The sequence below is a fragment of the Suncus etruscus genome, chromosome 4 (assembly GCF_024139225.1).
Source record: "Suncus etruscus isolate mSunEtr1 chromosome 4, mSunEtr1.pri.cur, whole genome shotgun sequence".
NCBI lineage: Eukaryota > Metazoa > Chordata > Mammalia > Eulipotyphla > Soricidae > Suncus > Suncus etruscus.
The window spans coordinates 120,784,728-120,802,018 of NC_064851.1; the positions used below are offsets into that span (position 1 = coordinate 120,784,728).

The following is a 17,291-nucleotide window of genomic DNA, read 5'->3' on the forward strand; positions in this document are numbered from 1 at the left end:
GGAGATTTGGGACATTGGTGGTGGGAATGCTGCATTGGTGAAGGGGGTGTTCTTTACATGACTGAAACCCAACTACAATCATATTTGTAATCAAGGTGTTTAAATGAAGATATTAATAAAAAAGAAAATGTATAATTATATATTTTTTATTTTAATTATATTTAATTTATAAAATATGCTAAAAATTGGTATGCTGGGCATAAGAGATATTTATATGGGGAAAAGTACTTGCATTATATATGCCTAACCTGGATTTAATCACCAGAAACTCATATGTTCCCCTGAGCATATCAAGAATGATTCATGAGTATAGGATCATTAAGTACTGAGCACAGCCATGCATGACCAAACAACCGGTATAGCCACGAATTACTATATACTTACTAATAAACCAAAATATATACAATGTAAAATATATTTCAACTACACATTAAGAAACAAGTATATACAACTTTAAGTTAAGGTAAGGTGTTTTTAAGATTTATACAGTGATTTACTGAAAACATAAATTTGGCAGAAAAATATAGTTTTAATTATTGATAGATCTGGAAAAATACTTTTGAAATTTAATTTAGCTTATTACAGGGCAGAATTAGTATAGTTTCAATAAATCTTGTTGCTATTTTTATTTTGGAATATGATTTGTATTTTATGATTTTAAAAATATTTATTTATGATGAAAAGATAAATATTATACCTATATAACTCTGCTATAAACTTTACACTACTAAAATATTTTGCTACTCTAAGAAAATATTTTCAATTGTGGTGAAAAATAGTAAAATGGTGTTCTACATAGGATGGACCATGGTTCAAATCCTGGCATCCCATATGGTCCCCTGAGCCTTCCAGGAGTGACTTATGAGCGCAGAGTCAGGAACAACTCTTGCGCACCACCAGGTGTGTCCCAAAAATAAAAATAAATAAATAAATAAATAAATATATTGGTGTTCTTCTAGTTACTTAGTTTTTGTTGTCAAAAACAATAAGAGTAAGACAATATTGCAAATGACAAATCATAATAGCCATTGCATAAAGGATTGTACATTGTTTTCCAAATATTATGTTTACCTAAATCTTAGAAACTGTGTTTATGTTAAATGCTTTGAATTGAAAAAAGAGATCAGCAGTGTTAGAATTGCTTTAAAAATTAAGCAGATGGTAAAGCTTGCTGTAGTTTTATAGCAATTTAAGTCCATAAAATAATGCTTTGTCTCCTTTGTTGACAGAGTATAACAGAAATCTTAAAATGTATTTTTAGTAATAATAAGATGATGTAATTATAGCCCTAGCCTTTCATCAAAGTATCATTATACTATAACAATATTTGTTAGAGGCATTGTCTACTAAATACATTGCATGGAATGGTATCATATAAATATCATAATATATTTTATTTCAGTTGTAAATCCTTAAAAATGAAAAAATAGCAACAAAGTGTATAGATTTATGACTGTTTTGGTGGGTTAAATTGTATCTATCTTTGTTTAATAAGCGTAAAATTCCTTTGTTTTTGCCAGTCTCAAATGTATTAAGATGTTAGAAACATATGCAAAATTCTCAGATTAAAAGTCTGGTCCAGATTAAGTTAATATCTTGTTTTTGCTTCTCTACACAACAAATGATCTCCTTAATCAGAGAAAATGATAGCATTACTTAAACCCCCAGGGTAAATGAATACATTCTGATGTCTCACCAAGACATTGCTCAAGTCATGCTGTCTTCACATTGAGAGGAAGATTGATTTTGGAATCAGAGGGCTTGAAAATAATTCCCCATTTTAATACAATTAGGAACCTGCAAGTTATAGTAGAATACTTTGTCTATTGAAAACATGAATTTTAAACTTGTTAGATACAATTATCTTTGGTTTCAAGTAGCAAAATAAAAAATCCAGGTCTACAAACATGTTTGTAATTAGAGTGCTTAAATAAATATAATATTTTTTTAAAAATCCAGGTCAATTTTTGTTTTACTTATAGAGGAAAAATCCATAGTAGGATTAAACAAACATGCCTCCTTATAATAAAAGGATATAGTTTGGTCTCACTGATAACATTTGTCTAACATACATATCAAAATACTATCTATGATTATACAAGACAAAGTAGATTTAGAACTAAATGAAATGAAACCATTAGTTTTTATTATAAGAATAAAAAGTCCACAATGGAATATTATGCAGCTGTCAAGAGAGATGAAGTCATGAAATTTTCCTATACATGGATGTACACAGAATCTATTATGCTGAGTGAAATAAGTCAGAGAGAGAGAGAAAAACGCAGAATGGTCTCACTCATCTATGGGTTTTAAGAAAAATGAAAGACATTCTTGCAATAATAAATTTCAGACACAAAAGAGAAAAGAGCTGGAAGTTCCAGCTCACCTCAGGAAGCTCATCACAAAGAGTGATGAGTTTAGTTAGAGAAATAACTACATTTTGAACTGTCCTAATATTGAGAATGTATGAGGGAAATGTAGAGCCTGTTTAGAGTACAGGCGGGGGTTGGGTGGGGAGGAGGGAGATTTGGGACTTGGGTGATGGGAATGTTGCACTGGTGATGGGTGGTGTTCCTTTTATGACTGAAACCCAAACACAATCATGTATGTAATCAAGGTGTTTAAATAAAAAAAAAAAAGAATAAAATGTCAGAAGCCGGAGAGATAGCATGGAGGTAAGGCAACCTTCTTGCAAGCAGAAGGTTGGCGGTTCGAATCCCGGCACCCCATATGGTCCCCTGAGCCTTCCAGGAGCAATTTCTGAGCATTGAGCCAGGAGTGACCACTGAGCAATGCTGCGTGTGACTCACAAACCAAAAAAAAAAAAAAAGAATAAAAAGTCAGATTTAAGGCTACAGATAAATAAAAGTATATAGAGGTGATATCTATGTAAGCATAAAAATAAATCAATATATTTTAAACATCTGGAGTAGTGTATACTACTGGGTGAATTTGAGAGTTCTTGAATAGTATTATATGATCACCAAAACAAATGATTTAATTTTAGTTTCATGTACATTGGTTTACAGTACTATTAATGATAGGATTTGATGTTTAATAAAATACCCCAGCAACCCCTCCCTCTCCTTCAGGGCCAAGCCTGGTTAATCAGGCCCTGGGGGGAGGGTGGGGGAATGAAATTCCTCCCCTATGCATACTGGACCCCATTCAGGAGTTCTTTTCTTACTACTATTCATTTTCAGCGCCCGAAGCGACATATATACTTTTTAACAACACCCAAAAATATTTTTAATTCTCAAAATATTTTTAATTCTAAAATCAGTGTATATGTAGATGTTTCTTCCTATACAGTGGTCCTCTCTGACTGCCAAGCCTAATTCATCAACAATTGATCTATGCAATGTATTTAACCCATCTGATATATTTCCCCTCCTCCACACAAAGCCCCTTCTACTCCCTCATTTCCAATGCAGATTCGTTATCTTCCCCTTAATTAACCCTCTTTACCCTCAGTTGTTTAATTTGTTAGGCACCAAGACTGATCTCCTACCCCAACAGATTCTGCCCTTTTCACACCCCTACAAAGCTCATTATTACTCCTTAACTCTCTCACCCCCAACCATCAGTACCCCACATTTACCCTTTTTAACTTCAGTACTACACAGTCCTAATCACAGACCAAAGTCTTGCATTGGATTTAACAACCCCAGTATTTCAAAAGACATACAATGGACACATATGTATTTTGAATATTTTGTGTGTATTTTATTTAACAGCTGTAACTCTTTCTAAATATTCTTTTACCATGACGATTCTACCCACTTTTTATCTTGTCTTCTCTTTGTGAGCTGTTCAATAAGGAATTTTGGTGGAAGAGTCCCTTAATTTAATGCTTATGATTGAACCATGTCATTGAGATGGTTGGTCTTGTTCTTATGGCCCCCATATGCGCCGATAATGTCATGTGGCATTGTTCCTTCTTTGCATAGGTACGTTAAAATGGGAAAATACTATGCATACAAATAAGTTTTTATCTAATAGAGGTTGGAACACAGAAATCTCCTAGTGCAATGGGACCTTACACCTTAAACATTGATATAATGACCAGGCACAGGTTTCAGAAGAATGGGCATCCTCCATTCACCGCTGAACCAGGGAAGCTATCTACAAAACATCCAAGGTTTTTTATAACAACATCTGGAAGCATTCCTCTACCAGGGAAGACCCTACCACTGCTCTGACATTGGCCTGCTCAAAAGAGACTTCCCTTAGCACTAAGAAGACTTGACAACAACAATGACCCGCTCTACAGCACAGGGTTCTCTGCATTGCCCATTAAGTGTGAGGTGAAACAAGAGGATGCTCTGCACCATCCTGACTGCAATATAGGATATGCAGATTCCAGAATCCTTAATACAGAAACATGACACCAACAACAGAGTCTGTGTGAAAAACAAAAGTGTATTGGCACTACAGACAATGATCTGGATTGAACAAACTAGTTTGCCTGGAGCCTAGAGTTGGTCTTATGCCAGGAAACTTCAGGGGTAGGGTCTCCTTGTATTTAGGCCAAGGCTTTTCCTTTCCGTGTCCCTCATATTTTGGTGGGCCTATGCAAACAATAACTGCCACTCTAACACCATTTTTACTGTACTCCTTTGACTCTAATCTTTTAGAAAAACAACCCACTTAAACGTTTGAGGTTAACTTAAACTAATAGGCATGTTCATGGAAATGTAATAAAGTACTTTGCCTTCAATGTTTAAGGAGTTATATAAGTTTTATGTCTTTAGGTTGTTTTGTGTGCTGCTAAGAAATATTATGTACTACAAACTGGGGACTTGAAGGACAAAGTAATTGTACATGGTTTCTGCTTTATTTTTCTTAATGTTCTTTGGCTGACAGTTCAAATTTAAGATATCAGCAATGGGTCTACTGAGAATTCTGTTTATGGGTGATTGTCCTTCCACTGTAACTTTACCTTGTCCTCTTTCTTTGCATCTTTGTTCTCATAATTAAAAATAAAAAATTAATAAAAGTAAAAAAATAAATACAAATATCAAGTATATTTTTCTATTGCATTTCCAAATTTAAATAATTTTTGAAATTGATACAGACTTCAAGAATGTTAAATGTTTTTTATCATTATAATGATTAATAGTTTGGCTCATTATATTAATGTGTATTTCTATGCCTTGTCTAATTTACTTTATCTGTATATTTAAGTTAATTTTATTGGGTAACTTAACCCATTGAAAAAATAAACTATGAAAACAAAAAAATTGCATGAGTATTTTTATAGAGAATGCATTGAATTTGTACAATGCTCTGGGTAAGATAACTATTTGTTTCATCGAAGTCAGGTTGATATGGAGCATCCTCTAGTTTCAGCACACCATTAGATGCGGAGCAATCTGCCCTGCAAGCAGGTTGTTGCTGAGTCATTTGGGTGTTGAGAGCACTCTTTGTCAAAGCCTGAGCAGTGGTAGGTCTTCCCTGGTAAAGGTTTGCATCCTATTATAGACCTGGTTGTTTCCATAGATGGTGTCCATTGTTCAGGGATGTATGAGTACTGCCCATTCTTTTGAGGCCTAAGCCAAATCATTATGCCAATGTTCAGGGTATAAGGCCTAACTGCATTACAAAATTTGTGTTCCCATGTCTATTAGATAAGAGCTTGTTTGCATTTGTATTATATGCCCATTTTAATGTGCCTATGCAAAAGAGAAACAGTGCCACAAGATATTGTTGGTGCATCTGGGAGAATAAGTCGGCGTGGACAGACTAGCATGCCTGGAACTCAGAGTTGGTCTTATGCCAATAAACTTCTGGGATGAGGCCTCTTGATAATCAGGCCAAGGAATTTTTTTCCGTTTTCCCCATATTTTTCTGGGCCTATGCAAACAACAGATTGCCACTGCCATACCTTTACTCTTGTATTTTTTAACACTTATATAATAAAAAACCAGTTTACTAAACTTAAAAACAAATAACTGTAGTAGAATGCTTGTCTCGAATACAGACAGGGGATGGAAAGGGGAAGATTGGGAAGGGGGGTCTTGGGAGGGAGGCAATGCTACTCTGGTGAAGGGGGATATTCTGTTTGTGACTGTAGCCCACTATAAATATGTTTGTAATCATGGTGCTTAAATAAAAAGAAAAAAAAAGATAACTATTTGGCAGTATTAGTATCCCGTCCATCCCTGAACAAAAAACATATTTCCATTTGTTCATGTCCTCTTCTTTTTCATTCAGAATCAACCTGTAGTTTTATCTGTATATGTTTACTAACTGTTCTTGTTTCTTTCTTTTGGGGCCACTGTCCATGGTTCTTGGTGCTTTCTCCTGGGTCTTTTGTCAGGGATCATTCCCTGTAAGGCTTGAGAAACCCAGAAAATTCTAGTTGACCTGTTCAGGCACCTTACTTTCTGTCTCTGGCTTTAGTAATCATTTTTGTTTGGTTTTGGTTTGGATTTTGGCTTGTTTGTTTATTTGGGAGACACACCCAATGATTCCTGTCTCTGCACTGAGAATCAATCCTGGCAGGTCAAGAAACTATCTGAAATATTAGGGCTCAAACCTTGGTTCACCATGTGCAAGTTCAGTGGCCTACCGACTGTACCATCTCTTCAATCCAACTCTCTTCTCGTTTGTTGATTCTTAAGTACTTGATTTGCTAAGGAAAAATATAAATGGATCATTTTGTAAATTTCTCTCTCCCCATTTTGTTATGTACATATTTTAAAAATATTGGATATTTCTGCACAAAGATTGTATAGCCTGCTACTTCAACAATAAAGTGTTGTGTCTTGTTGAATACTTTCTCTTTATTGTTATGGTCATATCATTTCTATTGTCTTTTGTACTAATGGGGTATATTGTGTTGCTTGACATATATGTTCCACCATATATGAACCCCCAGAATGAATCCTACTCTGTCATGGTGAATGGTTTTTCTGAAGTATTGTTAGATTTGGCTGTTAGTATTTTGTTGAGGATCTTTACGTCTAAGTTTATCACGGCTATAATTCTAGAGTTTTCCTTTTGGGAGATTTCTGGTTTTGGTACTAGGGTTATATTTGCCTGATAGATAATGTTTGGGAGGATTCCTGTTTCCTCAGCTTCCTAGATATAAAAGCAATCATATATACAACTATAATATATAATGTATTTTAGGGGCTGGAGAGATAGCCTAGGATGGACCGCAGTTCGATCTCTTGGCATCCTATATGGTCCCACAAGCCAGGAACTAATTCTGAGCGTGTAGCCAAGAGTAACCCCTGAGCATCACAGAGTGTGGCCCCAAATAAAAAAAATATATATATTTATATATGTATATATAATGTATTTTATAAAACATGGTGTTTTATATATAGTGACTCTATGATAACCTAGTCCATGAACTCTTTATCTCACTGAATAGTAGACATACTGAAAAAAATCCAAAGTAAGCACAATTTTGCTAAATTAATTTTGTGCTTTGGCTCTAAGAGAATCATATTAAAAATGTGGAAGATTTTAAATTCAAAATAATATTATTTTTCCCCTTTCCTGTTTGATTATTAGGCTACCCTTGTAGGACTTCTTTTTTAATATTTAATTCTACTAGCATAAAATCACTATTTCTTTTCTTTTAGGTAGCATAAAGATTGTTTTATTATAAAACATTATCAAAGATGCATCCATTAATAGATTATTGTTACTGAGTAATACTTATATAATATACTAAAAATTTTATGCAATAGCATTTATTCTGAAGCCTAAAAATAATCTGAAAAGAATAGTAAACCACATAGATTGAATGGATTATTATACCAGATGATTTGTTTTCAAGTTTAATGATTCTCACAGTTGTCCACAAAAGTACTTACTACTTTTTTTCTTGTTCTGGGAAATAAATTATCAAAGATGAATTAAACCAATACTTGTGATAATTGAATAGTAGCACTAGAAGAAATAGCTTTTATGTTACTTATTTTGCTCACATTTTGGAAGTGTACTAAATATCTTCTGTCTTTGCTTTTAGGATTTGATACCAGTATTTTGCCAATTTGCAAGGATTCTCTTGGTTGGATGTTTAACAGACTTGATACAAACTATGATTTGCTACTGGACCAATCAGAACTTGGAAGTATTTACCTTGATAAGAATGAACAGTGTACTAAAGCATTCTTCAATTCTTGTGACACATACAAGGACAGTTTGATATCAAACAATGAATGGTGCTACTGCTTTCAGAGACAGCAAGGTAAAACAATGGTACCTTTTAATCTGGGTTCCAAATTTTATCTATCCCTTTATGATTAAAAATGTACACTATTAATTCTAATAGATATTTTTCTAATTAGTGTTCTATAAAAAATTAGAAGCATGCTGAACAATATAATTTTTCGTACAAATACAACATGCTAAAGAAGTATAAAATACAAATTAATATTTTATATTAATGCACTTCATTATATTTTAATATAAACTATCAAGAAGCACATAGAGATATGAGAACATAGGTATTAAAACAAATCATTAAATTTAATTTGCTTTCAGCTTTGCCTCTGGTATAAAATAAATGTTTTTTTTTTATCACTATACTGTGGAGTTTTAATGTTCTTTTCTGTTGTGATCTGATTAAATGAGCCGAATGAACTGCAGAATTTACCATAGTTATTTTTCACTCATTTGATTTTAAAATGCCTTTGTCTTTCAAATTTTTCAAGATAACTTGGCTTATAAAAATTCACTAACAAGGAAATCTTATTTCTCCAGAAGAGGTAAGGTGACCTTGAAAGATGGAATGAGGTGAATTCTTATGCAAATATCTTTATTAGGAATTGTATATGTAAGAAATGGAGCTTTTCTTCCATAATTAAATAATAATTAAAATTAAATATGTAGATAAATAGATCTTAAATGATAATGTTTGTTAGACTGAAGAAAAAGATGGTGTAAGTTTAATGCTAGCATAAAGAAACTAACTGGAAGTTTGTCTAGAGTAATGTTCTAGCCTTGTCACAGTGTTTTTAACATTCTTCAAAGTTAAGAGAATGACCAGGCTACTTTAATCAATATTAATGATTCTTAATGTTATATATGGGAATACTTCACAGTGTTTAGAGAATTTTACTACTTCATTACCTTTTCTTATATTTTAAAAGTTTTAATTAGGTGTAAAATAATTATTTATGAAATTATCAGTGGTGAGTCAGTATCAGGGTTTGAAGAGTTTGCATGCAGCTGACTGAGATTCTCTCCCAGGCATCCGACACTTTCTCTAAATCTAGACAGAAATGATCCCTCAGCCCAGAGTAAGGAGTAGGCTCTGAGCATCTCTGAAATGGTACCCTCCTCCAAAAATGCAGTCTTGGTCAAAATTATAGTTCACCCCTTGGGACATTTGGCTTGCATGAGGTCAACCCAATTTCAGTACCATTGAGTCTCTGAGTCCCATCTGGCATGATACCTGAGCACAAAGCAATGAGCAGTCCGAGATGTAGTTTCATTCAAAAAATGTAAAGATGACAATGCAGATGAAAAGGAAAAGTTACACATAGTGATAAACAAAAAGGCAATCTTTATTCTGGTGCTTACTTATTTAAGTTTAAAACAGTTTAACTCCTAAACGTTTTTACTGATTATGAACAACATGCTTGTGTATAGAGGAACATTTAGAAACATTACAAAATAATCTGTTGCTTCTTTTGCAGAAATAATTTCAACTTGTATATTCTTAGATTTTGAGTAGTATTAGATGAATTTGTAAAACTCAAGGACCCCAAGAAATATTTTCTTTGCATTTTAGGCACTGAGCATCTTTTTGTTTTATAAATATAGTCTTTATTCACACAAAGCAGATCTCTGAGATCACTTAATACATGCTGAAATAATTTCATAAATGATACTCAAGCTAGTTAAGAATTTATATGCTTTCCTCAAAGCTTTGGAGAGTTTGGCTAATTAAGCTAATTGTTTTAATATACTAGAAAATGTTTCAAAACCTGTGTCAGAATAGCTGACTTATTGAATTAGTTCATTGAGAAATTGAATTTTAAATTAAAATTTTAATTATTGGGCTGGAGCAATAGAACAGTGGTTAGGGCATTTGCCTTGCAAGTAGCCAACCAAGTTCAATACTCAGCATCCTATATAGTCCCCTGAGCCTGCCAGAAGTAGTTTCTAAGAGCAGCACCAGGAGTAACTTCTAAGTGGTGCCAGATGTTGCAAAAAAAATGATAATAACTTGATTTGACTTTAACATTTTTTCAAGTGTGTAATCTCATAGAAAATACTTTTCTGTTAATTTAATTGATTAGAAAAACTTCTCAAATTTATTTTAAGCAAATAACAAAGGAAATTTGAGTAATTTTATTGAGCAGAGATAGCAAAATAGAAGTTAGTTTGGTGTCAAAATAATTACTTACTGTTCTACGGCACCAGAAGATACTAGAAGTATGTTTATGAGACATTTGAAAAATGTAAAATTACATCCAATTTTAAAAGTAAAAAAAAAGTTGACTTTAAAGTATAAAATTTTAAAGAGTTGTAATTTTCCAAGGTGGGGGGAAATAGTGTATGAATATCATTGATGATATCACTTTAAAAATGCATTTGCTTTTTACAAAAGTTGTTTTCAATGACTTTTAGATATAATCTATTCATTTGTGGACCAGAAGATCATATGTTTACTCTCCAGTACTAAATTATTGTTCAATTTTTTCCCTACGCAATTTATTCACTGAGGAAAATCATGAACATGTTGCTGTAATCATTTTTTAGGAAAGCATCACTTGATTTCTTAGGGCTATTTATATAGATTTCTAGAAGTTAACCAAATAATAATATCTAATATCTGTCTTCTCAAGGCTGAAAACCCAAGTCTCTAAAACCCAGTTATTACACTTTCTTTGTTTAACAACAATACTTGAAGTAACATTTTAATGTCATTGCAGATCCTCCTTGCCAGACGGAGCTCAGCAATCTCCAGAAGCGGCAAGGGGTAAAGAAACTCCTAGGTGAGTAATAGATCATTCTTTTGAAGTCTTTATTGCTTACATAAATAACCCCAGGGAAACAGAAACATAAAATCAATATTAATCCAACAAAGATAGACTGCACTAAATTTCAGCAGCAGAATTTATGAAGTTTTTGAAGGTCATTAAACTTGCTTTTATTATCTTACCTATTGAAAGATATTATACCTTTTTATTATGCTGCTCTAATGTTAATTTTGAAAGTTATTAAGTAAAAATGGATTTAAACAATATTAAAGTTACAGCTTCAGCAGAAACTTTAGCTCTAATTTTTATAGATAACAATTCAAGATTACATCTAACTAGTGATAGTGAAAATTAGAGAGACATCTATTCTGAGAACTTCAGAGAAATTATTTTAGCAATATATTTAGTTTTTCATCATCAGTTTTTGCTAATTTAGTTTATTCAGAGAATGCATGTCTTAGATATATAAGTAGATCATTCTGATTTATTAAATACCTTTATCTAATAGAATGACTGTAAGTTATTTTTTATCTGATTATACTCTTAAAAATATAGTTTTAAATAAACTTTTTGGAATAATTTCTGTTAAAAACTAACAAATACTTTGCCATGTATCAAATAGGCCAATATGTTTATCAAATAAAAATATTAATATATTTATAATACTATAAACAAGATGTAAATTATTTAGATCTTGTCAGTTTTTTCACTGATATCATATATATTAGGGTCAAGATTCAGTACAACATATACAGTGGGTTATGTTTGCTTCCACATTAATGCTCTGTGTATTTAGTAGCACCTAATTTTACAGTGTTTCTATAATATACTATATTATTGTATTATATTATATACATATAATATAGCTTGACTATAAGTGAATATGCTATAATAGTGATAATTGGAGATTTTTCATATTAAAATATAAAGTTATAGAGAATAATTTAAGTAAACATTTAAGTGAAATTAATTATGAATATAATGTTTTATCTTTTCTTCAAAGCTATTTTAAGATGATTGCTATATTTTATCTCATAAATGGAAAATGTTATACTCATAAATAGCTTGGTTTGCTTCCATAAGTAAATTTTCAGACATTTACAATAAGAAGGTCAATGAAATTAAATCATATCTTTGCCATTAATAACAAAAACTATGGGACCAGAGCAGTGGTGCAAGCGGTAGGGCATTTGCCTTGCATGCACTAACCTAGGATGGATGCGGTTCAATACCCTGGCATCCCATATGATCTCCCAAGCCAGGAGCAATTTCTGAGCACATAGCCAGGAGTAACCTCTGATTTTCACTGGGTGTGGCCCAAAAACAAATAAAACAAAAACAAAAACAAAAGCTATTAATATTGAAATTTTGAATATATGAATTTACAAAACTAACAGCATATTTAGATCCTGTTTGGGAGAGTAGACCTTTATTTTTCTTACATAAATGAAAGTTATTGTTAAGGAATACTTAGTGCCTGTGATATTGCTCTCAAATAGGATAGGGTACAGTCACATAAGTGGAAAGTTATTTATTATAGAGAAAAAAAGTACCTCCTTTTGCTATTATACATCAGGCTAGGATGATATATGCAGTGGTAGCATAATTTTGAATAGCGTTCACTTTCACTTAGGAAGAAAACTAATATACAGTATGTCAATAAAATGTTCACAATCACTTTACATCATAATTTTTCACATCAAATATATCAAATCATGTAATCCTTTTAGTAGGTAAAGATAAGAAAAGTTGAAATTTCAATATTATTTTCTGATCTTAAATCTGTAGATGATCTTAAGGTTTCCTTGTTAGACATATTCTGTCTACCTCATAGAATGAGTAATACTTAGGTATATTATAAATTTTTATAAAAATGCTTATATGAGCTTTGAAGTTTAAAAATGAGATCACTGTTTCATGTGGTTGCAAAATTACATGAGCTATATTTTTTCATGTGTTTTCATTTTTTTCTCTTTACCAAATTACTAGAGTATTTTTGTTTTTGAGTAAAATAAAAAGTGTTTATTAAGGAATTTGAGTTTTTTTCTAATTCCCAACAAGTTATATATAATAGTGTTAGTTATATAGTTGAAGAGTTTATTATGGAATTTGAATTTATTCATAATTTATTATGATCAATAGCTTATTGCTACATTGGACAGCATAGATCTGAAAACAAATGTCTATCTTCCACTAGACTGAAAGTTTGAGCAGTTAATAAACAATCAATGATAGAAGAACCTAAAATTCCCCAATATAAATGGCATGATGGTGCATTACTTGAAAGCATACTGTGGCCAACACACACATACACACAAATCACATAAACACAATTTAAGATGTATATTAGAAATCCTTCAACTTCAAAGGCATTAAGTTACAGCATCACATTTAAATCAAGTCCTACCATGAAAAAGTGATTCTGGGTGAGATAACTATAAAGTGGTGAAGAATTAGGGCATAAACAGTTTGATGTAAGCTGTAAGAGTATATAAATGACAACTTGGGACATTAGTGTTTTAGTCATGAGCGATCGTGATATTTGTGGTATAACATGGATGACAGGACTCATGATCAGATTTTAATTTTATATGGTACCTTTGATATCAGTATCCTTTGATGAGTGAGAAATAAAAAGATTTTCCTAACAAAGGGAGTGTAGGAAGCTCCTAATATACTACCAGTTCTGGCTGACTGTCTTTTTCAACATGTGTTCCTTGTAGGTAGATTCAGCACTCCATAATTGTGTCATGAGTAGCTCAGTGCATAATTAATGACCATAAAGCCATCGTTCCTGATGTATGTGTTTCATTTTACAGGACAGTACATACCCCTCTGTGATGAAGATGGTTATTACAAGCCAACACAATGCCATGCTAGTGTGGGGCAGTGCTGGTGTGTTGACAGATATGGAAATGAAGTCATGGGTTCCAGAACAAATGGTGTTGCCAGTTGTGGTAAGAAAGGCTACTTGTTCAATAATTTCTCCTTCACTGAATTGGTTTATAAGATTCTGTACTTTATATGGGTTTTTCATCTTGTATACCTTTAGAGAAGTTGGCAAAAGAATGTTTTCTGTAACTGTAACTTTTCTATGCAGTAATCACTAGTGTTGCTTATATATATATATATATATATTTGCACATATGCAGACATAGAGTCATGCACTCTTAAAAATATATGTACTAGGATGTGTTTCAACTAATATAAGTTACCAAATGAAAATATAGTGCATGGTCACTAAAATTCTCAGAACATATTTTGTCTTCTTGATACAATTTATAAACTAATAGAGAGTTGAGAAATAAATAAATGATAAATAATAAAAATGAGCACCTTCTTATAATAAAGAAATTGAAAATTATACTGAGATACATACATTGCCCCTGTATCAATACTTAAATGAATATTTAAAAATACTGACAATTTGGTCAACCCTGTAAATTTTATATTGCTGTCAAAACAATTTCTCACAAATTTATTCCCTGTCTTAAACTATATAGAATATGATTAGAGAGCTCTAAAATGTCAGACTTCATCACAGGTCTCCTTGCATAAAACTGTTAGGTAGTTGGCAGAACTGTGTGTCTTCTGGAGGCTTAGAGAAGGGTATTCTTAGATCTTATCCAACCACTAGTGACTTTTTACTTGCTTTTTTACTACAAGAACCACAGTTTTTAGCCCACAGCTGTTTAGCTCATGATCACATGCCTTCTATTTCAAAGTTAGCCACACTGTAGTTGTTCTGTGGTCACATATATCTGAGACTATCAGGCAATGGTTAATTAGATCTTAAAGACACAGATGATCAGCTAGATCCACTCAAATAACCCAGAAAAAATATCTCTATCTCAAGGTATTTAATTTTATCACATCTACAAAATTCCATTTGCCATAGAAGATCATTCATTTACATATTTGGGGATTAGAAACAAAAATCTTTAGAACATAATTATTTCATCTACCACTCTACGAGGAAAAGAAAAACATATCTCTCTAAAAATTCAATATGTAGACTTCTATAAATGTTGGACTAAGAGCAATATTACTGAGCTGGAATTTTTATATATAAGCTGCCAATAAGGATTGCGCCTTTTATCTCTTGAAATGTCATGTATGATAGAGACGGATTTTTCTTTATCTTTGTTAACTAATAGACAACATTAAAATTATATTTATTTTCAACTATTTTCTTCAATTCTTCAGGAATTATTCATGATTCCATAAAGTAACATTAATATTTGCTTCTTTTCTAAGCTATTGAAATAGAAATGTCTGGAGATTTCGCAAGTGGAGACTTTCATGAATGGACTGATGATGAAGATGATGAAGATGAGATTATGAATGATGAAGATGAAATTGAGGATGATGATGAAGATGAAGGGGATGATGATGATGATGATGATGACCATGATGGATATATTTGATTATTGAGAGCTGAGATTAATAAATTATACTTTCTATTATTTGCAGAGTGATAGCCTATTGACAATTATCTTCTGTCCCAAAACAAAATAATTCTAAACCTCACGTATATTTTGTATAATTATTTCAAATACTGCAACTAAAGTAATAGAACTCTGTTTAAATAAGAATCATATACTTTAAGTTTTTATATGCCTTAGGATAAAAGAAATAACATGTGAAATCTAGCAAGCAAGACTGAAGCAAATAATGAAGAGCCACTGAGATAGATATGTTTTCATAAGTACAGAATATATAAATTTCCCACAGATAAAACAAAATGTGCTTAAGGTCATTTGTATTGATTTACTGAGAGAAAGTCCAAGTTAAATTTACATTGACTTCTTAGAAATGTCCCAAATGCATGATTTTAATTATAGTCCCAAAGTAGTATCTTGCCAAACATACAGTGAGTTCATGGAAACTGAGGGGATTCCACAGGGTAAGGAAAACAAACGACAATTATAAATTCCTGTATTATTTTACATTAATAATCATGTTTTAGTTATTAAATCATCCTGAGTATTATAGGAAATTTTATGGTAACTATCTTTTAAATGGTAAGACCATGGTTTCTGAAAGCTGAAAAGTTAGTTGAACTTTTTCATTTTAATTTTCATTTTAAATTGGATGTCAGTCCCATGTACAATTCCTTTATATTCTTAATTGCATGTTTTCTTTACCTTTGTAGGTCACTTTTTTCTCTTTCTGACCAGCAACTTAGGGTGCAAGTTTAAATAAGAAAAAAATGCTAAAGACTCATTAAAATATTTTCACAAAAATTTGTCCTTGACCCAGTGTCAAATTTGTAAGTCCTAAACCTTATTTTATTTCCTATTTTAGATTTAAAAATTTGCATTTAATCTTAGAATTCTGCCATTTTCATTTTTAGTGTCAAAATTTAGAGAACGTATTGTTATGGTGCCTTGCAAAATAGAAATAGGAAGGTTTAGCATGCATACCAATATAGAATATTAGGCAATATATAAGCACACCTAATTAACAAATTAATGCCAGTAAAGGTACTGCTGCTGGAATGAAGAAAATGGAATATGTTTATTTCTTTTCTTTTTCTATTGTTACACAATTGCCATGTGGACTTGTTTATGATTACTGTGTAGAATAGCATTTAAAATTTAACTGTAAAATTCTGTTAGTTGCTATATTTAAGTTAGCATGTTAATTGAGTAAACTTTTTGGCACATCGTCATTTTTAAGTATATCAGACCTCTGATTTTGTGCCCATAATCTAAATGGAAAAATCTGTTGAATGTTACACTTTGGCATCTTATACAGCAAGTTAACTGGTTTCCCAATATTCAGTTCATTGAACGTAAACTGGTAAAATCTTTCCATTTGATTTATATACACTAAAAAATGAAATTTTATTGTTGACTTTATGTAATACTTAAAGTAAATGCATTTTCTTTTTTACTGTTTATGTATAGTTTACAAAATAAAGAATCTTGTAACCAAATTTAATTGTACTATAATAATTTTCTGAGTTATATAGTGTTCTCGATCAATATTTGTGATTTTTAAAGTGACTATACAACAAAGAAATTAGAAAAGTTTTCTCCATACTTCATCATACTTCATTTTAATAGCTTCATAATTCTTGCTTTATAGATTGTGCTTGCCATGAAATTACAAATAAGATAATTTTGGAGGATGATGTTTTATAACCCATTCTTTGCTATCATATTTCACTTATTTGAAAAATTTCAATTTTTGAAGAGTGATTGCTTAATCTTTAAAAATATACATAAACCACAAAGTATAAGTTAAAGGTAGATTAGAAAGAAAAAGCAAACTCTAAATAGATGATAGCAAGAAAATTTGAAGTATCAAACATGGAATTGGTAAACTTAAACA

General features: G+C 31.6%; 1 protein-coding gene across 1 annotated transcript in view; it reads left to right on the forward strand.

The window, feature by feature from the left end:
* SPOCK3 (SPARC (osteonectin), cwcv and kazal like domains proteoglycan 3) overlaps positions 1-16,893 on the forward strand; it is a 267,952-nt gene extending 251,059 nt beyond the window's left edge. Inside the window, exons 7-10 of the mRNA XM_049772678.1 lie at positions 7,988-8,209; positions 10,905-10,967; positions 13,772-13,909; positions 15,210-16,893. Coding sequence (XP_049628635.1) covers positions 7,988-8,209; positions 10,905-10,967; positions 13,772-13,909; positions 15,210-15,379 — 593 coding nt within the window. The 3' untranslated portion in view covers positions 15,380-16,893. The remainder of the gene's footprint in view (positions 1-7,987; positions 8,210-10,904; positions 10,968-13,771; positions 13,910-15,209) is intronic.
* The last annotated feature ends 398 nt before the right edge of the window (positions 16,894-17,291 follow it).